We start from the raw sequence: 25,357 nt of genomic DNA, 5'->3' as shown, positions 1-25,357 counted from the left end.
ACACACACACACACACACACACACACACACAAACACTTAAATTCAGTGCTGTTCTACCTTTTATAGAAAAAGTCAAATTAATGTATTGGAGTATGACTATCCAACTTTAAGCACATACTTCAAAACACAGATTGCTGGATTATAGTTTAAGCATGCTTCAGTGTAGAATACTCAGAAAAAGCACAGTTGAGACTGCGGTGAAGCCTCATCCAGGGCATTTGGTGTGGCAGTAAGGAGGCGCTTGGAGGATGAACACTATGGATGTGCATTTTTGATATTCAAGTATCCATAAGAGTTAAAGGGACAACGACAAAAGGAAAAATTTACCTTACTTTGCCTTTTTTGTAAAAGGGCTGCTGATAAAATGAGTTTGGTGTAAAAGGCACTGTTAAATACTGTTCAAAACATTCACACCCCAGTTCAGTCCATATGGAAACTTATTTTGAATTAACTGTGATTCCACCCATACATACATCCACCTATTTGATGTGCAGCCGTTTAGCACCGTCAATTCTTGCTGAAATTATACATCTGCACAGTGTAGTCAAAAACAGAGCTTTTATTTACACAAACTGTTCAAAAACCACACACAGAACACAAAATTCAGTTCCAGGATTTCATGCCACTACCAAAACACTGGTTTAGTCTATAGGTGGATCTGTATCTTAGCCATTTTAGAGCAGAAAGTGAGAATGCATCTCTGCAAGCAGTTGGATCCCATTGTTCTGCTGTGTCCCAAACTCTGCAAATCATTCTCTTACATTAAGAAGTCACTACTGCAAAACATTTTTTGCAATTGTCAACTTGGAGTCTTGATGAAATGATTGAGAGAACTGTTCTGATTTGACATTTTAAATTTAAACAGTCACTACTCAACATTTGGTAATAAGGTACAGGGTCATTTTAAAGCAAAAGGATTTTAGTCTAAAGTCCAAGTCCAAAACACGTTTTGAACTCTGATATGAATCAGTCTGTTGAATTTGTTCAAATTCAGTCTTAGAATTAAACTTTCATACTGATCATTTTAAGGATTAAAGACAGCTGGGGAAAGGGTCATGTATAAGTGAGTGATGACTGGATTTATGCATCCAAAGCAAACATAAGAGGACCTCGGAGGAAAGAAAAACGCAGAATACGGGCCCTTTCAAATAAAATGGTTTGATGTATGTAAACTGTTCACTTCACTCCATGTGTCCATATGTGGATACTAAACTGCAAAAATGACAAGTCACTGCTTTTGTAATGTTATGAAAAACCAACATTCATATTTAGCCAACAGCAGCTCTGCTAAATGTTTCAGATATGGCTGCTTTTTTAACCAAGGCTCAAAATGGTGCAGCCATTTAGTCTTAGAGGAATTATACCAAAATATCTGCATAATTAAGTGGTTACGATGTAAAGTTACTCAGAGTGGTCTGATGCAAAATGCTCTATAGAGAAACTAAAGTCAGAGTTGTTTACAGTGGAGGTGACCTGAACCACACATGTAAAGAGTTTAATGCCTCCAAAACCTATCCTTACAGAAAGCTATTACATTAAATGGTTAGAAATACGCTGCCCAATGGCCAAGACACTACACCGTGGTAGTTTGAGACATGCTTTCCAAGGTGGCAAGGTATATGCAAGGAGTTGCATGGCAAAATAGTGCGAAAATACATTTCACATCTTCCACCATTACCATCAACTTCACATATACCACTGATGTGTATTTTCACTGGTCTTTTTGAAAAGTAAATAAAACAGCTGTATTTGTAGCACAGACATACCCCTGGTTCCCATCACTGCCACTGTAAATAAAATCAGTCAGGATTTCTCTAGAATGAACCATTTCACGTCACTAAAAAGATTCAAATGATCAACTAATGCACAAAATTTTAAAATTGGTGAAATTGCCCTTCAACCAAGCATTCAAGATCGAGAGGGGAAGGGAAGAAGGGAGAGCAAGACACCTGAGAGATGGAGAGAGCAAGACAAGTGTGAGAGCAGCTGCCATGTGTGTGGTGTGTGCTCTGTGATGAGGGACTAATCTCTCCCCCCTCAGGCTGCGATTTGGACAATACTCGTGAGTGCTGGATTTAATCTCTCTGCCCCTCTCCTGCACAGGCTGTGCCCGTCAGCCACTTTCAGGAGTAATGGGGCCAAATTGAAAGCAGAGATTGGGAGCCAGTGCTGCGCAGGATTCTGACCGGCTGCAGGACAGGAACTGCATTTAGACACTGAGAACTGAGTGGGCACGCATACAGCGCACAGAGAAAAGACATGCCCAGCAAACACTGCTAATGTCACAGGTGTGGCACACAGAAAAATGATCAGCAACCAACAGAAGAGCAGTCACCTCACTGATGTTCTATGTAATTGACATTGCATTATTCCCATGACAAGAAAGGCGCAAAAAATAAATAAATAAAAAACCCACCCACCCCACCCAATTTCTAGCTTTCTCCTGTTCCCTGGATAGTCAACCAGCCACTTTAAAAAGTGCTAATTTACAACTGTAGTTTTTTTTCCCCCCTCCATTTTCCAGTCTCTTTCTCCCTTACAATTAAACAGCCTTTTACTAGTGCTTTTTTTAAACATTAATCTATGCAAACAACCTCTGTCTTGAGACTTTAATTAGACCGTCATTTCAAGAACCGATCTTGGCTGCTCTGAATAAACTTAAGAGTGGACTGAAATCCAGGGAAATGGACATGCTACTTTGACTATTACAGTAAAAGCTCTATCTGCTTAGTTACATTTTACAACATGCCCCTGCACTCCAGCCTCCCAGGGTTTCAACACAGAATAGTACCAGAGAGCAGGATAACGTTGTTTCAATTTAACCATAATTGTGTAACTGTCTATACATGATTTGTTTAGTTTGTTTTTAAAATGGTATAACAATCAGTGCATCTTGATGCATCTTTCTATACAGGATGGGTCGCTGTATCAGTAAAATATTTGAGACTGTGCAACATAGCACAAAAGTACTGGTTACATGCACTTACATTTGTAAGCAGCGGTTTCGGGTTTTGTGGTACATTAAATCTGCAAAGAGAGACCATCTCTCGAAGAGGCGAAGATTAAGTGATTTCTCTTTCAAGTTTTCCCGTTAAAATGGTGCAGCAGTTAAATTCTGACTGACGAGCCGAATGTAAGGTGGAACGGGAAAATTCAAACAAGAAGCTGGAGAATAAGAAGCAAGTTCAGCCTCGTAAATCAGTCAAAACCAAGAGACATTTTACAATAAACTGTTCTACTCTTTTGAGGAAAAGTTCTGGCAGAGATGGGAAGAAAGCAGCTATAGCTGAAGCTTAAAGCAGAGCAAAGTAAATCTGCGCTCTCGTTGATAATTTTAGCCTATACTAGGACATTAACACATACCGAGACATTCTGGACATCAAATGTCTCCCAAGGTTGTTTCACTGTTGAAAGGACAAAATGGCTCTTCTAAACATTTGGGTTGTGACTCTTGATCTAACCTGGCTTTTAACGCAGGGCTGGTCGGATTTCTCATTCATCCATGTGCGTTGTGTGCCGCCACAGACTGTCCAGGTGCTGCACTTACCAACTTCCGCCTTTTACGTTCCGTCAACGTTACGTAATAAATTGAATATTTAGAAAATTGATGACATGAATCGATTCAGAATTGCTCACATCTGCATCAAATTGCATCTAATAAGAGCTTTTCCCCACACCCACTTCTTGGGTGACTTTAGTCTTCCAAAGTCCTTTTTATCCCTTTAAGGATTTGTTGGGTGTAAAAGGCAAACTCCTAGAAGAAAGACAATATATCCACATAAATGTCATGAAGGGAATAAATAAAATATCATGGGTTCTTTAATATCGACTAGAAAATAAAAAAAATTCAGCTATATATAGTTTATAAAAGATTTTTTTTTTTTATAACATTCCAATCAATCATCATCATGTTCAAGTACAGGCTCACAAGGACTAAGCAAGGTTTTTGTTGGCAGAACAGGGCGTTTCATTTTCAAAGTCATTAATACTATCAAGAAGAACCTAAAAGTACTTTAAAAAGGTAGCATTCAAAATTAGCTTTTTTCACCATTTTTTCCCCCACAAAGCCAGAAAAAGTAAGTGTCAAACAAATGTCATATTGGCTTAGAATATTAAGACCACTCCCTCCTTTTTGTGTCACTATGCAGTCCGTTTGTCTTTTCTGGTGCGATCGTTTTAAAAAGTTATTGTTGAATGTGGAACGTGGTAAGTGTGTGTAGTATAGATGTCATTGTGATGGATGTTATAATGTCTTTTCTCTGTGAGAAAAGACACCCCCAGTCTTTCATGTGTGGATATGGAGTGCTGGTATTTACTAAATGCCTTGCCCATCATCACTGATTGGTCACCGTAACGCTACAAGACCCAGAGGGAATGGCTAGAACAGAGCGTTCCTAAGCAGGTCCAAGTAAAAGGGGTGATGACAAAATATGGTACTTTGTGATAATGGCCATCACAAGATTCATTTTTCTAAAATCAGCTCCTTGTTCTTATGCAGTTAATATCCAATGGTTGTTTACATGCTCTCTGTATTTGGTCTTTATGATGCAAGCAGATGTTCTGTGTTCTACAGGTAATGACTATATCCAACACCCACACAGAAAAGCCTATGTACAACTACATAATAAACAGTCATATTGCCCATTCCTAGACTGAAGCCAACCTAGTTCATAATTCAAAACCGAGGCGCAAAAATGCTTAAAATCTCTGAGTAGCAGAGAGCAGTAGGTTAGCACTGTGGTGAGCCACAGCTATTAAAGTACAACTTCAATTCCAGCCAGTCAGGCTAGACTAGGCTGTATTTATAAGGCATCATGCCAAGGGAGGCTAAATTTAAACCTCCATAGGATATCACTACAATTCCAAATCCTCCCAACACACAGCTCATTCACTAGGTTTCTGCAAAATGCAATTACAGTAACAGCCATCCTACATTCAGCATTTGACTTTAGACACTAGAGCACTGCGAGCGGATCAGCGCCACTCGAAAAAGCTGTGGTGTGCTCTAATCTCTTGAAAACACTGACACGCCAAACCCAACTCCCTCCTTATGGAGATCAGCAACTGTGAATCAACCACAGGAGAGATTTATGCCTCCATGTAAAAATATGAAGCTATTTTCTGTTTGCTGAATATGATCAAGTACTCTGACCATTAGAGGCTGCAGTGAAAGTGTTAAGTGCTGAAGAGCGGACAGACGGATGTTAGTGAAATCTGACCCATACCCAATTGATGAATTGGCACGCAAGGAAAGGAGGCCATTAGGAGGTGTGAAATGTGAGAAAGATGCACCAGTGAAGCTATGACCTCTCCAACTTTGAGATCAAAATAACTGGCTAAAAGCAGCCAAGACTGCCACAATAACTATAGAATTTTTTTTTTTTTTTTTGTGTGGCTCAAACCAAAAAGGAGTGCTGGAAGTGGATGTATGTACTGACCACAATGAATGAGTAATCAAGAAGAGTCAATATTAACATGCTTATGGAATGTAATCAGCACACTAGATTTTGGAACAAGCACACTTACTGGCTCATAGCAAGACTCATTAATCGAACACAAATTTGGTAATCCTGAAATGTATGCATTTTATGTGAGGAGGACCACAATGAAAATAACCTTGAGGGCTTTGTGTTTTACTACTGGATGATCAGTGTAATTTAAAACAACAACACCCAACCCTCAACAGAGCAGCATAAGGCTACAAAAATCCACCAACAAAAGAACAGCACAAGACTGAAAACCCCCCAAAATTAGAGCTCATTACAACTCCAAGTGGGTGGGATGCTCCAAGCAGGATAGTCATTTTCCTCCATTGTGGGGTCAATGGTCAGAGAGTATGACGCAGTCTGACGCAGTCTGCCATGGCTTTCTTTACATCATTTTGTAGTGACATGCAGCAAACATTAGTATTCATACAAAAACTTGTGTAACGGATTCTACTATGAGATGCATTATACTTTCATGGTGTTCATGAATTACATATTTCAGAAGATCAAAACTGAGCTCTAATCTTTCATAAGCAGGTAATGAACCACTTTTGAAATTAGACAAGGTCATGAACCGCACATTTTCCAATTTCAGATTAAACAGCATGATAATGCATTAGCTTGAGGCTGCTGGCATTTGGCAGCCTGAGATAAGGATTTGCAGGTGGCCTGCTATGATACAATAATGCTGCCAAAGAGATCCATTACCCAAATCATTGAGTGACACTATCAGCACTTTCTCCTTGCATTTAAGGCATGAACTCACAGGTACTTTTCTTAATGAATAGATATTTCATTGCACTTCTGTACAAATCCCTTGCAGATGTATACCTTAGTCAAACACTACTTCAAGTAACAGCTGCTATAAAAGATTCAGGGCAAAACGGCTGATTAGACTGACCTTTATTGATCGACAGTTCACACATCTGATACAAGACAATAGACCCTCAAGACCAGGTTTTATCAACAGTTACAGGAGCTGCAATGATTTCAACTACTGACCAACTGTTTGCAGCCTATATAAAATATTCCATGAGGACTGTTAAAGTAAATCTTACTCAGCTTTTTTTTTTTTTTTTTTGGTAAACAGCACAGTGCATCTGCAATAATTAATGCTGTCCAGGCTGATGTCCAGCTACTTGCATGCTGTGTGTTATGATGGAATCTGCAGCTATAGCCCTATAATTCAAGCTTAGCTTTAAAATGACTTGTAAAGCAAAACATTTGGTGGACCACACTAAACGCAGAAGACCTATGGATAAAATTAATGAGCATCAAACTTTAAAAAAAAAAAAAAAAAAAAAAAACTTTGAATTCCAGAGAGGTTTGAACCATTCACTGACATTTGCATGCAAAAGTGTAGGCACCCTTGTTAGTGAAATTTATTTTCCACCAAAGGGAACAATGCTGTACACAGCAATGCACAATCTGTTTATGTACTGAATTTAACTCATTGAACAAAAGAAATTGTTGCCCGTTGCCAAAAATAAAATAAGTCTGCTCCCTGTAGAAGATGTTAACACCAAGTGGCAAATCTTGTAATTTTACAAGGGCATTTTGCACACAACTATACACCGATATCAAGAAGACTGGATACTATACATAAGTCACCATGACTTATGACAAGAATACCGGGAGTAATTCATTGCTTTACAATTTGATCTCTCTCTCTCTCTCTCTCTCTCTCTCTCTCTCTCTCTCTCTCTCTCTCTCTCTCTCTCTCTCTCTCTCTATATATATATATATATATATAAAAAAAAACACACACACCCCTTAATCTGAAATAGGACTGGCTTAAATAGCATACTGTGCACTGTATCAGCATGTACTGTATACTGCATACCATTAAATCACAGTAGTATCCAATATAGTCTCTGGTACTAGTTACAGCAAGCCATGCAAACTTTCCAAAGAAAAAAAACATTTTTAAAAGAAACTTGAACAAATGTACACATGAGTAATTGCACCATCTGGAACTGTGGTGATGTGCCTTTCTGTTCCCATCAGCTGTGGAGCCTTTAGCATGCTAATAGGCTAGCTAACAGAGGAAGGTGATTACCTGATCAGCAGTCTTTAAAAACAGAAGTAGTTTGTAATTTATAGCAAAGTAAATTGAATCTTTAATAAACATGTTAAGCATTTTAAAGTGGTGTATTGCTCTAGCTTTATGAACAACTTAGTTTGCCATAATTTTCAGGTTTGAAAAAGGGAAACAAAGCAACAAAAGTTTACAATGATTGCCTGGCAAGTTATGCTGTTGAAGTTGACACCGGCGTTGCTCGATCCCTCGGCCCTCTGAGGGCTCATCCAACACCCTTTGACCTAATAGAGCAACGTAAAGGCCCTTTGGAAGCTGCTGGGGATTGCCCTGAGGGGACACGATAATGTCAAGTGGATAAAGGCTTGTTAAAACTGGTATTGAAACATGGGGCACATCAGAATGTCTCCATCGATTTGGCTTCTACAGTTTCATTGCAACCTAAAAGAAGCATCTGCTTGTCAAACAGATAGAACTTTGACTAATAATGATGGCAAAGGGAGAGGAACCAAGCGAGGCAAAAATGTGTGATGAATTAATACAAGACAACAAGGCAACTTATAAAAACACTTGTTAGCTGCACCCCTACTAGTACAAGTCTATAGATGTATTGACCCAGCAGCCCATGTCCTCCCCTCCATCCTTCTCCACCAGGACTCTCCAGATTCACCCCAGACTGCTTCTCAAACACCAATCAGTATCCATCACCATGGCATGTGAGAAGCCTCCGTTTTCTCAGTGGACTTTCAACAGACACAATCCAATAAGGGTGTCTTCTCTGACAGGCCCGGTGCATGCTAGTGGCCTACAATGACTAATAGCATGGGGTGTTCTTGTGTTGGCCGCAAGCTCTATCAGTCAATTAGGTTCTGCTGCCGGTGAAAGAATGACGCTTGGCAAGAGCAGACCATGACGGTCTTAACACTTTTCATACTAAAGACGAGAATCCATATATTCAAGGTCATTGGCAGGCAGTCAATGTATAACTACAAGTGTGGATATAAGAAGACAGACTGTCCAAACAGCACTAATAGCCTTTTCTTCAAACACCTTAAGCCAAGCAGAGCTGAAAACAGAAGACTTTGCCTAATTAAACAAATGTTTTTAAAGCTCCAGTCAGGAATAGCTTAGTCAGTCAGTATTCTCTTATATGCAGTGCCAGCACTGAATCCAGCAATATAAAACAAATGGTAAACTGACGTCTTGTAGCATTGCTGATGGAAACCTATTGCAGGACTAGACAGTTAGGATCATTCCAGTTATAGTCATTTAGCATGCCAATAAATTCAGGGCACTGATGAACATTTTTCTGAAAAACTGAAAACCTCCATACATCTGACTTTAATTAGAAGTGGACTACTTGAGCCATCTACACTTTCCATACCACATTTGTGCTTGTAAGCTAAAAAGAAATGAAGCCAGCTGAATTCCTTGTATCTATAAATGGGTTCAAGCTTATATCCCCCATATTGTACAAGACCACATGCCAAATTGCCTTTCGAACCCCCCCCCCCGTGCCGGCATAAGGTGGTCATTACTGGCATTAACAAAAAAGGCAACCAAGAAGTAACTTGAACATGCTACTGTAGCAGCACAACATGTTCACTAACCTTAAGTAACACCTGCCAATATCAGCTCTGTGAAACTAGCTGCATTTCAGCAAGTAATATTTGCAATTCAACAACTAATCTAAGAGTGGGAGAAAGTTACATTCATCAGCTCACTGATTCAGAGAAGTAGTTTGCATAAGCTAAGGAGGTCAGGCTGCCAGTGACTCACAGCAATGCAAACCTATGTCACTGCAGGAAAACAGATAACAATTGGGAGAATAATTCAGTTTACTGTACCACACAGAATGCATAACAAATGAATAGCCATGTTTGCTTCAATCTATATTTGGACCCAGTCTTGCTCTCATTTTGACTCATCCTGGATTCAACAAAGGAGGTCTTGATTATAGCCCTAGGAGAAACTGCATGCCTAAGTCATCATACACTTTCCTCAATCTAGGTCATGTTCAAGTAGTGCAGCTCAACAGCTGCATTTAACGAACAGCCTCATTCGTGTTTGGTACAATAAATGTGGTATTAAATCTTAACATGTTTAAAAAAAGTTTAGTTACGTTCATACATGGAAAAGCACTAGTATATCCCTATGGGTTGCAAGAAAAAAGTGAGCATTTTTTTAAAACCACACTAATTGCGTTTTTACTGTAACTGAGGGCTGTTAGCGTGGCTAGCCATCACCAGACAAGCCTTCCATGTTGAGTAGTCATATTGACGTTTTTGTGATATTGGTACTGTACAAGATGCTGTTAACTATAAAAGGACAAAAAGTACAATCCCAGTTTAAAAAAAAAAAAAAAAAAAAAAAAAAAAAAAAAAAAAAAAAAAAAAAAAAAGTTGGCACAGTAGGAAAAAAAAAAAGCAAATCTCAATGACCGATCTACTTTGACCTGTATTTAAATTATTAAAATGAAAATAAATAAATAAATAAACAAAAAAAAAAAAAAAAAAAAAAAAAAAAAACAACAGTACAAGATACTGTTGATATCAACTAACAATTATCAATTTCAATGTTTTTGTAAATGTACTGCTCACTGAAATTGATCCCTGTCCCAGATTTTTTGGATGTGTTTGGATGTTGAACATTGTGTTGGTGGTGTTGAGTAAATGTTCAAAAAACACCCAAACACCAACACAAGTGATGCCAATAGGCTTGAGTATAAGACAGACATTCTGGAAAGCCTTCACCCTGTATGCACAGGGATGGGTTAAGGCTCACCACTTTTTCATAGCCATCCTCAGCAAGCGACTGCAAGGGCTTTAGGCATTTCACCCTCAACAGTGCATAACATTAGAAGATTCAGGAAATCTAGAGAAGGGCCCATCCAGATTATTATTCAAAATCCAGAGACCATCATAGTATGAAGAGATATTTGTGGGTAACTTACGAATCCATGAAAGCACCATTAAACACTGAACACATTTCAAAACGACATATGCTACTTTCTAGAGAAGCGTAGATGTCCCTGACAAAAGATGTTATGTTGAAATAACACCAAGCCACATTCTGCACTCGGTACAACACGTCTGTGTAATCAGAGTGTGGGTGCTAGACTGGCCTGCCCGTTTCCCATATGAGACAAAGGCCCCATACAACTGTGCAGCTGAAAACTTGTACAACGGAAGAAAAGAAGAGGATTCTGCTTTCAAAACCAGACCAGTTTGTCTCTTCAGATCCAATACGATTACTAAGTGCTGCCAGTAACTACCATGATCCTTTACCAAAGTTTTGGAACGTGCTGAAAAAAAAAAAAAAAAAAAAAAAAAAATTTTACACCCCCCCCCCAGAGTTTACAAACACACTGCTTTCTGTTCTTATTAGTATTTCACATGCTGTCCCAACTTTTTTGGCATTGGGTTTATACACCTACCTCCCAAAAAATAAACAGAACACCACACCATACAATTAAGTGAAGGACATTTGGTCATCACTTTGTGTGTGTGTGTGTGTGTGTGTGTGTGTGTGTGTGTGTGTGTGTGTGTGTGTTTAAAGCTATCCTCAGATGGATGTACCACATCACCATGTCAGGGTCAGAGAATTCATCTGCAGCAATTGCTGGATGACAAACGGCCTCCATTTAGCCAACAGATAAGATCCTGTAAGGAGCGATACAAGCATTTTACAAATGAAAGGCAATGACTATGATGAAGTCCATGCGGGGATCCCAATACATTACCAGCTCATCATGTTTAGAGAGAAAGTGCTGGCAAATTCCACGTGTGGGATTTGGATGGATGAAACCTTGCATTTATAAGTAAGTAAGTAAATATTCACTCGGCACAACACTGCAGATGTGGTTATTACCATCGCTTTTCATTGCCCACTACTCATAAAAACAAACTCCAGAAAAATAAAAGTATTATACATGAATTAAAACCAAGACTTCCTCAGGCCATTCTCAAGAAAAACTACAGTGCACTTGGGGGGTGGGGGGGCAAGTGCTACATAACACTTTATTCAGTATTTTGCATACTAAGCACTAAATGCAGGTATGAGACACTTGTTCTCTTTATAATTAAACATGCAGTGGATCAGTGTTCTACACAAGTTCCAAAAAGTATATTGTATCTAGTCACAATAAGTCATATTTGCCAGCTCTAGTCTTGCTAAAATGTCTATTTGATGCCAATTACTTGATTACTGATCAAATGAATAAAGTAAAGCTTTTCTTCATTTTCAAATAATCTTAACCTCCAAGTTTTGTTGCCCCAAGTTACTTTAGTTTTGGACTGGAGCTACGAGGCAAAGTTAGCGAGCTACGAATGCTTACAACAATCAGCACTGTGCCAACTTCATTCCCAAACCATCCCACACTTGGTTTACAACTTGCCACAGTCGAGCCATCTCAATTAAACTTGCTTGTCATTTGACAATTAACATTAATTTGAAGGACAAAAGGCATGAGTGGGGCTCGTACTACTATTAGCTATACAAGGAACCTTTGTTCATCATTTGGACATCTTCCTCTGAACTCCAAGTGCTGCCTGCTAGCGGACTTCAGCTAGATTGAAATGTGGCTTGTAGCTTCAGTGAAAAAGTAAAGAAGCAAGCTGAAGAATCAAATAAAAATGGAGGACGTTCAGCCCCCAGTGTACACATCTATGGGTGTCCCTGGCACACTGCCTGCTAGCTACTATTAACTAGACTGAAAAAGGCATATATTAAAAATAATGGACAGCTACGCACAGAACACATTTCGCGTAATTGACCAACATACTATGCCAAATACTGTGATCATAACAGTATATCCTTACACCCTTTCATTTAGCTGCAGCATCAGAAACTACAGAACATGCACATTCCAAATGTTGTAACACTTACTTTTGTTAGCTTTTCTGCAAAAAGACTAACATGGTTCTGCCACACGTATTTCAAGTAAGAACACAAAACTACCTCTTGCCTGAGCACTGATACACTGCTTGCTAGCCAACATTAGCAAGTGTGGCTAGCAGCACTACTCGCATGCGTGTTCCAACAAAAGTGTTAGTGAGGGGAAAATGGATCTCCTAGGCTGGCCTGCAATAAAGAAGCAAACCTCAGACACCAAACATGTCTTGGCTGATTGCCATGTTGAAAACAAAACAAAGCTTATTTTTTTATGGAACGGTTTCTTTAAAAGAACTGGCATGGCCTACAGTGCACTGTGTGTTAGCTGTAGAGCTACAAAGTCTACGGGTTTTAAAGTGGCAGGGTGACGGCTTCCTGTTGAGGAAGAGCAGACAGTAATTACATAATTCAAGAATGCTGTCATCTCCCAAATTGTAAAGTCTTTCTGCTAACTTTTCAAAAGGCTCAACCCAAAAGAAATGCCAGAAGAATCTCAACCCTGGGATGATGAATTATATTATTAGAATGCTAATTATGTGCAGCACAGAATTTTGACAGGAACTCCAGGATGCAATATTCTCCAACTCTAAACATCCTCAAACACCAGCAACCAGCCAATAGTTTTGGAGCACAAAAGCAAACCAGTGCCACTGAAGTTGGAGGGGTGGGAAATATAGCACCACTGCGACCAAATTACATCACAATATGCTTTCATGAGTGCATTGCAGGTATCTTCTGGAAACCAAGATCTGCACGCATCATAACAGAGAATGAAGTCAATTGTAATGATCCAAAAAACAACCAGTGGTGACAAACTGTCAAATTACAACCAGACGGTGGTTGGGTTTCAGCCCATTATGTTATTGTAATCACTGCATTTCAGCCTTATTTGGGCTCAAGGATTAACTTTTGTTCCAACCTCAAAACTAAAATTAATAATTGTGATAAGTATCTCATCATGAAATGGTCTAGTATTGTAGTTGGATGCTGCAATGTTTACTGATAAGGAATTCCACAGTTCCTTAAATTCCAGCATAATTCAAATTTTAAGGTGTAAATAAAGTCACTGAGTGGTATGATGTGAATTGGTGCTTTTTAGATGAACTTTGATTCCTTGACAGTGGTGCTAACAGGAACCAAGCATTGGGATGTCTACAAAACCATTTTATTTAGCGGGTGAACCTGTGTCTTCTACATCTACACAAGTTTTTTTTATACATAATGTTGATAAAATTGCAGCAAACCCAAAAAAGTTGTCACATTCTGCCTTAAACACCCTGAAATGTACCTCTACAATAAACCGATGTATATTTTTTTTAATGTTCAAGGCCAAAACTTTTATAAAACCACGTTTGTGGTACCAGGCAGCCATTTCAGGTATTAAATGTTAAACATCTGGCTCCAAAATCAACACTGGCAAATTTCTACATGGAGCATTTCACAACAAAATCACTCTGAATGACTTTAGATCTTAACCATTTAAGTATGCAAAACATTAGAAGATTGGTGGAATATTCCTGCAGTCCAAGTTGTACTGTGGAAAACCTGAGTTAATAAAATTTGTTTTTGCTACAAAGACTACATTCACATCCTCAAAGCCTCTTGTTCAAATCCAATCTATTACAGGACAGTTACCTAAAGGAGAGTGAACATTCAAATCAGTCAATGTGAACGAAACAGCATCCTGGAATGACCCACATGCATACATCCTACTCAGTAACATCACATGAATGAATCACATGCAGCCTCTGCAAACAAACTAACAAGCAGAACGAGCCTTTACTGTGAAGATAATTAACACTAATCGGCTCTCAACTGTTCATTATCAGTGCGAGACGAAGGTGAAAAAGGTGAGGTATTGCTTTTCCGCAAGTTATACAGGCTTTAATTTCTGTTTGGTGCTGCTGCTGCCATAGTGCAATCATTGTGTTACATGTGCAAGGAGGGGGGGTTTAGGGCATATTTATTTTTTTATTTAAAAAACAAACAAATTCCGATCATTGACATGGTCATGAAACAAATACGTATCTGATCTAGGACAACATGCGAAAGGGCCAAGGTCTGATTTGAGTAGATCAGATGTTTGTCCTGGAAAACATCAGATGAGTCAGATTGCAGAGGGGAGGGGAACAAAAAAAATAAACTGATTTGTGCCACTTGAACCTGGTAATGTAAAACACCGCCAAGAAAGCGTGCACATAAGTGCTGATATTTTATACACAAACAGGCCAACAAACTGCCCATGAGTGATTTTGGGATGCTCAGACTATTGATTTCAGGAGATGACTGAATGACTATTAGCAGATCTGAGTACATTTAAAAAGGTCAATTTAAACTGTTCTTTCAACACAATATAAAGAACCACATGATGTGCAACTTAACTGTCAGGTTCTGGAAACCACACCTACAGCATCTGCACCAATAAGTATAAAATCAATAGCAGAGAATAGATAATCGCCCAGCACTGGTGCATTCTACCAGAGTAGATCTAAGGAAAATGTTTCAGCACTTTTCACAATTTCACAGAGACTAGCAGATAAGCCTCGCCTTGATGTTTCATAAGTCAGCATCTTAAGCTCTGTGACAAATTGTTTCACTTGGTCTTGCATGGCTGAGATGAGCGATCAATGAAATTTCATCAGAGAGAAATGATCAAATCTAATTATAAATGACTGAACTCAACTATGACTGAAATTCACAGGCTGAAGCCCATTACTAAAATTGACACTGAAGCATTGTAAAAATGTATTTCCCTCAAAGAACATCACAGGTGGCCTTGACCATATAATCCAGGAAATAGAATCCTTCACTCATGGCAGATTTTCAGCTACATATGAAACTCGTCACCAAAACCCATTTACACCTCATGATGACTGCAGAGAAGCACATGTCCACAGAACGCAATTTTTTCACAGTAGAATTTGCATGTTTGAAAACAGTCATGCTGCCCATCAATATTTCAGCATGACAGAAAGGCTCATAGGCCTGTGTTCTCGCTTCATCTGAGGATTCACACAGCAGCATGATGAAACCACCTGAGGCTTCATTCACCATCTCCAATGTGTGAGAGATGTCAATCCTGCATGAAAGACTACATGACAGGCAGCATCAATATCACTGTGGACCACAGAACACATTTTTGTAGCTGGAGTTGTAGCACACTGTACGCTTACTGGCCACTTTATTATAACCCCGTCACTTGCAGCTCCACCTTGGTGCAGCACTGTTCGCAAACTGGCTCGCTTGTATAAACACGCATGATACAATATTGCTTTTTTTTGGGGGGGGGGGGGGGGGGTTATGCAATTTGGTATTCCTTTTGGTTAATACTGAAAATGGATCCCACAGACCTGAACACCACAAGGGTTAAGCTTCTGACCACAGAGCCACTGGATGTTCTACAATTTCATGTGTAACTGGCAATTCAGATTCTACAGTGAACGGTGAAAGCTCTTTGGCCCATGTTATAAAGAAATCAGTTGGGCCACAGCCCACTGCACAGCCCACCTTTTCCTGCAGCTCTGCAATCCTTCCCCTTTCTCAATTCATTATCCAACTCTGCGAATAAGAAAACGCCTCCCCAGCAGTACTGGCGGCATGCTGTTCAAACTGAAAGGAAAATCTAAGACTTCTACACCGCAGTGCTGTTGACAAAAACGAAGATGCTGCAGTAAAGCACCCATGGGATAGTTCTATTAGTTCTTTAAAGTTTCGTGTGCTGTAAACATATATAGTAACTTTGCTTTCATTTAATCAGATATCAACAGTTGTGTCTTTGTGCAGCTCTTATGTTTGCACTTAATTTAAGGGGGGGGAAAAAAAAAAAAAAAAAAACCAAAACAAAAAAAAACACCACAAACAAACAACCATTAACTAGCAACACTGAGGGGAAGAGGAGGGAAAAAAAAAAAAAAAAAAAGGCCGAATTTATACCAGTTTCAGTTTCTGCCAAGCATAGCACTGCAGTTGGAAAATGTAGTTTACTGCAAAGTGAAAAGATCAAATGAGATTATATGGGCTTCCCCCGAGCTGCGTTTCCAACCCTGATTTAAGCCTGGCAGCAGCACAACCAACTATCTTTTCAGGAGCTCTGCACAAAGGAAAACTTGCTGTTTGAATTTCTCATCTGGACAAAGAGAACCAAGATCTGTGAGCTGATGTAGAAACGTTACGGATTTTAAAGGAATGATTTGATCTTGTAGTCAATCCACTAAGACAGGTTAGTTGCCTATAGCTTGCTCATTTAGCTTTGTGGTGGAGCTACAAGGCTAATGCAGCTAATAAAAGTAATTTAAGCCCTCTGACTTCCAATTTCCATTGGAACATTGCCTACAGAGATGCACCATTTGAAGAGCAGTTCATTTCTACTAACCAATGAAGTTTCAAGATTTGGCAACTAGAGCCTATCCCAGCGGTCATCGGGCGGAAGACAGGATACACCCTGGAAGGTCGCCAGGCCATCGCAGAGCAGACAGACAGACAGACAGACAGTCACTCACACCCTTTGAGGCGACAGCGCTACCCACCGTGCCACCGTGCTTTTGACAAATGACCGTATCCCATCTGCCAAAGAAAGACACTTAGGTGCATTGGGCCTCCTTATGGCAAGCATATCAAAAGGTTCAATCCAGAGAACTAAATGTTGCAAAAACTGTCAAATTAGTCAGTTTTGACTTCGTTTAGCCTTCTGTGAATAAGGCCCAAACTGCATTATGCCTTATTAGGCCTCACTTGCCCAAACTACGCAAGGCCATATTAAGTCATTAGTGCTTAGACCCAGCCACTGCCCTCTACATTTTTAAATATAGTTTCACAATTTAGGAGGTTTTCCTTGTTTTACCACTGGTAGTGAAAGGGTTTTACCACATGCACCAAGCGGGTGATTAACTCATGAGCTCCCACTGCTTTAATCACGTGTGTGTTCCAGGGACGCCAGCGCTGCTCTAATGATTCTCTGGCTCACTGTTTGATGTTTACATGCAAACACCACGTGAGGTGCTCCTCCGCTGGCCCTTCAGCTATGGGCTGGACTGGCAGCTTGCTGCGCTCAGCAACAAGGCCATGAGCTGATGTGGCAAAGCGTGCCAGAAACATGAAGGGCAGGAATCAGCTTCAGCACAAAAGCACTCTTCCCACCCATCAACACACCCAGAACCACCACTGCATAACACCAAATCCAACATCAATATCAAAAACACATTGTAATAATACAATTTACACTGACCGCACAGTATATCTAAACTAGCATTGCAATTACACTAATTGCAAAAAGTTAGAAATATCTGGCTTTTGGGTAAGATTTATGGAAAACAAGTTCATGCTACAGTAATATCATGAAAGTAGGGCATTTAAGTAGAAGCATGCATTGATCATTCTCATCTCAAACACCCTGCTTTAACTTGGAAATCTGATTTTCAATTCCCATTAACTAAATGACAATGTAGCCCAAATTAACAGCAATGCACATAACCACTTCAGGCAGGAATATCAACTCTTCATTTTCTACTTCAGCAATTTTACAGCATGTTTAAAACTTAACAGTACTAGCAGTAGAACTTGGTTTCAACAAAATCAAATCAATTTTGGGGGAAAAAAAGCAGCGTGCACCCATCATTAGTACAGTACAGGAGTGTCTGAAACTTCCATACAATCATTACACTGGAGTCATTTTAATGTGTATAAGTTTGTTTATATATTAAAAAATTTAAATTTAACCTCTGTATTCAAGACTGTTGCTACTGACCAAGTCAAAAGGATCTTAATTAATTAATTAACTAATTAATTAATTAATTAATTAAGCAGATTTGCTTTACTGGCTCCCATGCAGCACCTTCTTTCAATATTGATATCTTGGTGGTCTACCAAATTTTTATGGGCTTATCAAAAGAAAGCCACCTTACATGAGCAATGAAGTTGGGTTCAAGTTTTGCTTTCAGATTTCCATCAATAACTTTTTCAGATGCAGTGTAAACATTTTCACCTGCTGTCATCGATGCAGAACATGCCGACTTCTGTGAAATTGCAGCCACCATGACCACCTATAAATTACATCAAAGATAGCAATTACTGGGGTCCAAGCACTCAATGTGCAACATTCAAATTGACCTCAATAATAATAATAATAATAATTTTAAAAAATGTGAAAACCAAAATGTAGAGATCATACCTATGCCATACACTTCTGTACTGTACATCTCTTGGTATGGTAAGCCACAGATTAACAAATAAAATAACCAGAAAACAGTACAGAGTTTGCAGTGGAATTATCTAGTGAAAGTTCAACAACTATGTTCAGGTCATGTCCAGCTACCCCTGTATTTTAGCCTCAGGGTGCACCTCAATGTCATGACTAAATGAGGGATGTGCATTCCAACCAGTTTTGATATTAAAATATAAGAGTTTATGAATGGATCTCTGGTTTAATGCAGGAAGAGAACAAAAGGCAACTTTGCTGAAATTGTAAAATGTATCGCTGGAGGCTTAGGTGACAGCCCTGGTTTTAAGAAGCTAAAATAATAAGCATCTCTAAAAATTGTAGAGGAATGAGTTGGGGCCAAACTGTGTTTGACACTAATGAGGACTCATCATTTTACACCTTTTTCAGCTTAGTGGCTAACTAAAACCAAGTATACATTGCAGTTTTAACCAGTATTAAGGCCCCGTTGGCTCAGTCCAAAGCAAATTTCAAGATTGGGCCAAACTTCAGGTCCAGTCATCATTTGCTGAGCAAAAGGGAAGGGATACCCAATCAGCTGTCCATATGAACTCTGAGCAGTCAGACAACTGGATGAATTTCTGACATCAGAAATTCTGGTCGCTTGCCTCAGTTTGTGCAGCATCACGATCCAAATTCTCAGTCACACCTGAAAGTACACACAATCACAGCCACCACTCCTACAAAGAGGTGAAAGTGTCAACATTTGCAGTGCCACCCAAATGCTAACTTTATCCTGTTTGATAAAGATGAACTGCAAAGCATAAATAAGTGATTTTCGCTTCAATAAACTCTATAAACCACCTGCTTTTCAGTTTCAAAGCACAGTGTTGCACAAGTTAACAAAGCTGTTTGAGCCATTGACAAACTGTGCTACATCTCAAACAGCCCCCTCCTTTCTGTGCGTTGCACTATGCAAGTTGGGGCTTGTACACTAAAACAGTGCAATATTTCATATTTCACTGGTGACATGATGCACTGTACAGGTGTAGGAGCCACCATTTTAATACGAGGCATAATGCAGAGAGCAGGGAATTATCTGGAGTTCAGCCAGTGTTTTCACTCAAGATTGAGAGATAGTATGTTTTACACAAAATGGCTTCACTGGACATTGTCTGTAGAGCCGTCTGTATGGGTTGCGTTTCAGGCGCAGCACAAGAACCCATGTTGCATCATGTCAGTTCGGCTGACTGCTTTCATAGAGTGTGAGCATATAAATTGCAAGCTTTGTCCATACATGATGGGCGATTGAAATGCACAGTGTGAGCCGTCAGAACAAGATTTCTAAAATCGCGGTGTATGCCTGGCTTAACAGGCAAGTATGTGATGAAACGTCTTTCCACTGTAAGTAAGCCTAGTTAGCGTCTTTAGTAGCGCACTCACATTAAGACGCTTGTATTTCAGAATGGCAGTATAATAACTGACAATACAAAGAAAAAAAAAAAGTCCCGTTAAAACAACCATTCAATTGTTAGTCTATATTTCTCCACTGAACACTGCAATTTTGAATACTTGCATCTCAAATAGGTGCACTGATATACAGGGCGACACCTTGCACTCAGCTATCTGAATTTTTAAACAGGAGAAGAAAAAAAAAAAAAAAAATAGAATCTTATTGCAATGATGAGATTGAACTTTTTTTTTCTGTTTTTGATATGGGAACCTTTGGCACCAGTCAATACTAGTTTAATATTTCTTTAAAAACTAAACTTTAAAATGATCCGTTTCTAATTGGAACACAAGATGAGCACGTAAAAGTAGGCCATCACTCTTAAACCACTCAAACACCCCCATCCATTTCTGCCCAATATCGATATTTAATCAACACATACTTGCCATCTGTAACGCAAAACAAATTAAGTCACTGCCAAGGATCGACACTCAGTCTAGCCACCAAGGAATGGTGAAAAGAACACGGACATAGAAAAAACTCAAAGCTGGCCATTACAGGACAAACTGAAATTACAGGAAGGACTGAGAGGAACACTTACAGGAAGGGCACTGAAAGGCCATCAGCAGCTCGATGGCACTTTCTAGATCATCTGTGAGAAATCTGAGACAACAGGGAAGACTCACTTAGGAGTGTGAATTACTAATGCTACACAATCCAACCACTGGAAGCAAATGGAGAAGAGTAGAAAATAAATCGCTTTCTTTGCAGTGAAACTCTTGACAGAGCTCATGTTTTTGCTGTACACTGGCTGGGAATAAAAGCTGCACTTTTGTTATCTTAAGATGTGTTGGCTGATTGATTTGGAGGTGAATGACTGGGCTAAAGCCATTAGCATGATCTGCACTGCATCGTAACAGTTACGAGGGAGAAACACACCAACAGAGGCCAGCACTGATTACAATATCAGGATGGACATTCAGCAAGAGTGTTAAAATTAATGCAATTAATGAACACATGCTTCCTTAGTAGTGCCTTTGTGCTAAAACAAGGTCTTAAAAACCTTGCAACTCTACTCTTATAAAAATGACACCAAAAGGGAACCTTACATAGCATCCAGTTCTGTGCAAAAATGTCAGAGACCACACTTTATTTACTTAATTTCCAAAGTCTAAGGTACCACATTTTGGAGCATCAGGAAAAAGGCCAAAAACTTAACAGATTACACAGAGGACCATTTTCTCCTGTGGTGTCCACCACTTGCCTTTATATCAGTTTCCAGTGTTTTAAAGATCTCTGCTTTTGATTTCTCTAACAAAAACAAAAACACCTACAGGAATATTTTTTTACACTTCAGTCTTAGAAGCTGCTCCTTGTCATCCAAGTAATCCCACACACATTCAGTGATGTCGAGGTCTGGGCTGAGGGGTGGTCAGTCAATTGCTCCGAGAACACCAGCAGCTTCCAACACACACACACACCCCACTTTCTCTACATACTATTTCTAGATTTGGAAGGCCCGCCCCTTTTATGCAAACAGACAAGTTATATGTAATCTCCTCAAATACCTTCTGATAAAGTGATTAACTTGTACCTCGAATGCAAATTAAAAATGAAGCAGCCCCTGACCACTACCGTACATGAGGGAGACTGCTGTTATAGAACAGAACGTTATCATGGTTATATTCAATTATGACTTCTTACCTATACATACTGCTGGAACAAAAAGTCTGTACTGTTTTTTTACCACTAATACCATTAAATCAATATAAACAATATCATCCAACCTGTACAAATGGCAGTACAGTGCAAACAGAAGCAAGCTAATTGCAACAGACATGAATCTCACTATGTGTGCAAGCCAAATGGGAGACAATGTTCTATGCATCTCAATGACCAAAAAACACCAATTGCAGAAACCCCCCCCAGTCATCTACGGACTTACTGCACCAATTAAATGACACCATGCCTTAGAAATGAATGTTCCTTACTCATCTCAAAGCTTATGCAACATTCCATAAATATCCTGGATTAATACTCCTCCCTGCAATAAATCCACTTAAAAGACTAACAGTGCAGCAAGCCGGTGAAACAACCCGTTGGGGGAGGATGTCTCAGGGCATTTGTGAGCTAGAGGCATCATTGATGTACCAAAAACAAATAAAATAAAAATTTAATTAAATAAATTAGAAGACTGAGGCCTCACGGATCATGTGAATGGAGGAGCGCTCAGAAGCTGCTCAGTAGAATGACAGTCAGTGATTTGTCAATCAACTGACAAGACCACAGTAACTGACCAGCCAGCCACCCTGAATTCTCCATTACTAGCCAAATGAACCACTAGCCGATCCTAGCACAGGACGCTACTAGCAAACAGGCAGACGGTTATAAACACTGGCTCAGACAGAGTCCCATCTCCTGGCTAGTAATTTTTGATGCGCAGTAAAGAGATTCAGAGGGACTTTGCTTGTGAACCACAGAGAACATCCAACAAAGCCACAAGCAGAAGTTGTAAATCCGGGCAAGTTTGTTATTTGAGAGCAGATTAACTGCTCAGAACATTCTGCAATACCACAACAACGCAGAAAAAGTTGGGAAACAGTGCAGCATAAGTTTTGTTCAACATTATATTTACAATGCAACACGAACACCACCAGTGGCACGATTACCAGTGAGAAACCTGACTATCGAAGTTGGGGAGCACCAACAGAAAAAGCAGTAGTAGCTGATAAGTTGTTTGTAAACTGGGAGTATTTCAGATCTTCACCAGGCACACAACCACTGCAGATTAAAGTTTGTTATTCTGTCATCCACACATGTACCCCCCAATAATAATAATAATAATAATAATAATAATAATAATAATAATAATAAATATATATATATATATATATATATATATATATATATATATATATATATATATATATATATATATATATATATATATATATATATATATATACACACACACACACACACACACACACACACACACACACACACACACACACACACACACAAGTATATCAACATATTCCAAAATAACCTTCCAGCATCTCAAATGGTAAGGCAAAAACTTTTCACTTTCAGTGTAGGTCAATTTAATGAGATCTTGAACACATCATACGACTTAAGTCATAAGTAGAAATTCACTAAGAGGATAGCATGCCTGCAGCGAAATAGGTTTTGGCAGTGAGCGATGTGATTGGTACTTTCTGGGAGACACTCCATATACCAAAAAATTAAAATAAAAAAATAAAAACACCACAACAAACAGGAGTTTGTTATGAAAATCTGTCCAAATGAACCCCCACACACTACACAAATAGTACCCTGTATTGTATAACGTCTCCTTTCCCGTGATTGGCTATTGCTTCATACTCACATATCTAGTAAATGTTTGTAAATAGGAACTACGACCCAATCCCAGCGCAGGAGGGATGACTGTAATGACCAATTACAACGTAGGACGCTGCCAACCAATCCTGGCGCGGAAGGCGGGGCTGTCCTGAAAACAGGTGTGGAAAAAAACCAAACCGCTCCATGTGCAAGTTCGCGAATTTTTAACGTAAAACAAGGACAGTGGATATTAAACCCACAAATGCGATTTTATCTACAAGAGGTGTTAAAATAAGCTTCAAACATTGACATTCCAAGTTAAACGAAAGGGGGAATATGGTCTGTTTACTACTGCATCCATGTTCAAAAACCGCCTGGCCACTTGGCACAGACCACCGACCCTCTCAGCACAGCCATGAAAACAACTGCATTAAATGAAAGCACGGATTTGTAAAACGCACAAAAGTGGGAAGCACTTAAACTGATGTTGCTGCTCCATTCGTCTCCACTCAGATCTGAACCTGGCTCCCCTCCAGACACCACCATGTGATGCGTTTACAAACGTTCAAATGCAACGTATTTACGTGGCACAGATGGCCGGTGTGACAGAAAGCAAAACAGGACCGGTCGTAAAAAATAATGCAGACTGGTGTGTGTGTTCGTGCTGAGCAGGAGCGTTTAAGGGGAGTTTGCAGGGGAATAAAGGGGGCTTTTTAAAACCGAGGAGCGTTCTGCCCGATGTGGTGCTCTGTGTACTGTTTGTTGTGTGCTATGTTTAGTGCATAGCGTGGCATGTGCACGAGCTGTTTAGCTCACCAACACTTCGCATGTGCTGTCTATCCGGCCGCTGACAGACGCGACACTAAACGACAGATTAGCAGCAGAATGCACAAAAGCACGTGCACAAAATTGCAATTTGCAGTCGTCTCGCACAGCGTAGGCTCACGGTTTCCCCACACCCAGATTAAGTCCAAACTTCGCCTCAAAAACGAGGATTTAACCGGTGAATCATTAGCGTTGCTAATGACTCCAAACACTTGGCACATATGAACGACCAACAAGCAGCGCTGGTGAGGGGAAGAAAGTAGAAACAACTTACTTTTCCTGCCCGCTGTTTTCCGAAATGGAGCCCAGCGCGTGCTGCCCGTCGGCTTGCTCCAGGTGCCTGCACGAGGCCAGGTGTCTGCACGCAGCCAGGTGCCTGCAGGTGGCCAGGTGCCTGCGCTGCTCCTCTTTCAGCCTGGCGTTCTCCTCACTCAAGTCGTCCACGCGCCTCTCTAGCTCTCCTATGCGGCCCTTCTGGCGCTCGAGCAGCTCCTGCTGCGCCTCGATGATGTTGTTCAGTTCCTTCAGGTACTCGGCCGCCCTGCTCGGGTTTTCTGTCGCGCCCTCCATGCCGAGGAGCCCGCGGTGGGTGTGCGAGGGGTGTGTTGGGGCGGGCGGGGTGCGTTTTCACGGCCGGTTGCCGTCTGGGTCCGGCGCTTTGCGCTCCTCCATCCCGCGTGTGCTTTGGCGAAGCTGCAGCGCGCGCCGCTCCTCCACTGGATCTGCAGCAGCAGCGCCGCTCAGCCTGAGCGCAAGGGAAGCCCGCTTAACCCTTGAGTGGGAGGAGCGCTCACACTACGCTTAGAGTAGAGTCACACTCACACGGCCATGACGGAACGGAACAGTCCGTGATAACTCCATTATCATGTAATTAATTAGCAGGAAACGCTGCCAGCCATTAAGCCACACCCACTATCCCCAGTCAACCTGGTAAAGCCGCACTCACCTCAGCCCAACCTGTACAAGCCACGCCCACTCCCACGTTACCCCAGTCTAGCCCATTAACGCTTTTAACCTGTTAAAGCTACACTTACCTCAACTTAATCTGTCTCGGCCACGCCCACCCGCGCTGTCGATCTGTCTCTCAGACACGCGTAGAATTAGCTCTGGTGAATCAACACTGTGATGCTGGAGAAACACCATTGTGTAAGGATTATATCAGTGGTCTC

The 25,357-nt window shown here is 40.3% G+C and overlaps 1 protein-coding gene across 5 annotated transcripts in view; it reads right to left on the bottom strand.

Moving 5' to 3' along the window:
• The window catches only part of iqsec1b (IQ motif and Sec7 domain ArfGEF 1b), a 288,526-nt gene extending 263,486 nt beyond the window's left edge, over positions 1–25,040 (bottom strand). For all 5 annotated transcript variants that reach the window (XM_017692830.2, XM_037532230.1, XM_037532229.1 and 2 more), the window contains exon 1: positions 24,463–25,040. In XM_017692830.2, coding sequence (XP_017548319.1) covers positions 24,463–24,758 — 296 coding nt within the window. In that variant the 5' untranslated portion in view covers positions 24,759–25,040. The remainder of the gene's footprint in view (positions 1–24,462) is intronic.
• Between the last annotated feature and the right edge of the window lie 317 nt (positions 25,041–25,357).

This window comes from Pygocentrus nattereri, chromosome 21 (genome assembly GCF_015220715.1).
Source record: "Pygocentrus nattereri isolate fPygNat1 chromosome 21, fPygNat1.pri, whole genome shotgun sequence".
NCBI classification, from domain to species: domain Eukaryota; kingdom Metazoa; phylum Chordata; class Actinopteri; order Characiformes; family Serrasalmidae; genus Pygocentrus; species Pygocentrus nattereri.
This window is presented reverse-complemented; position numbering and strand designations above follow the sequence as displayed.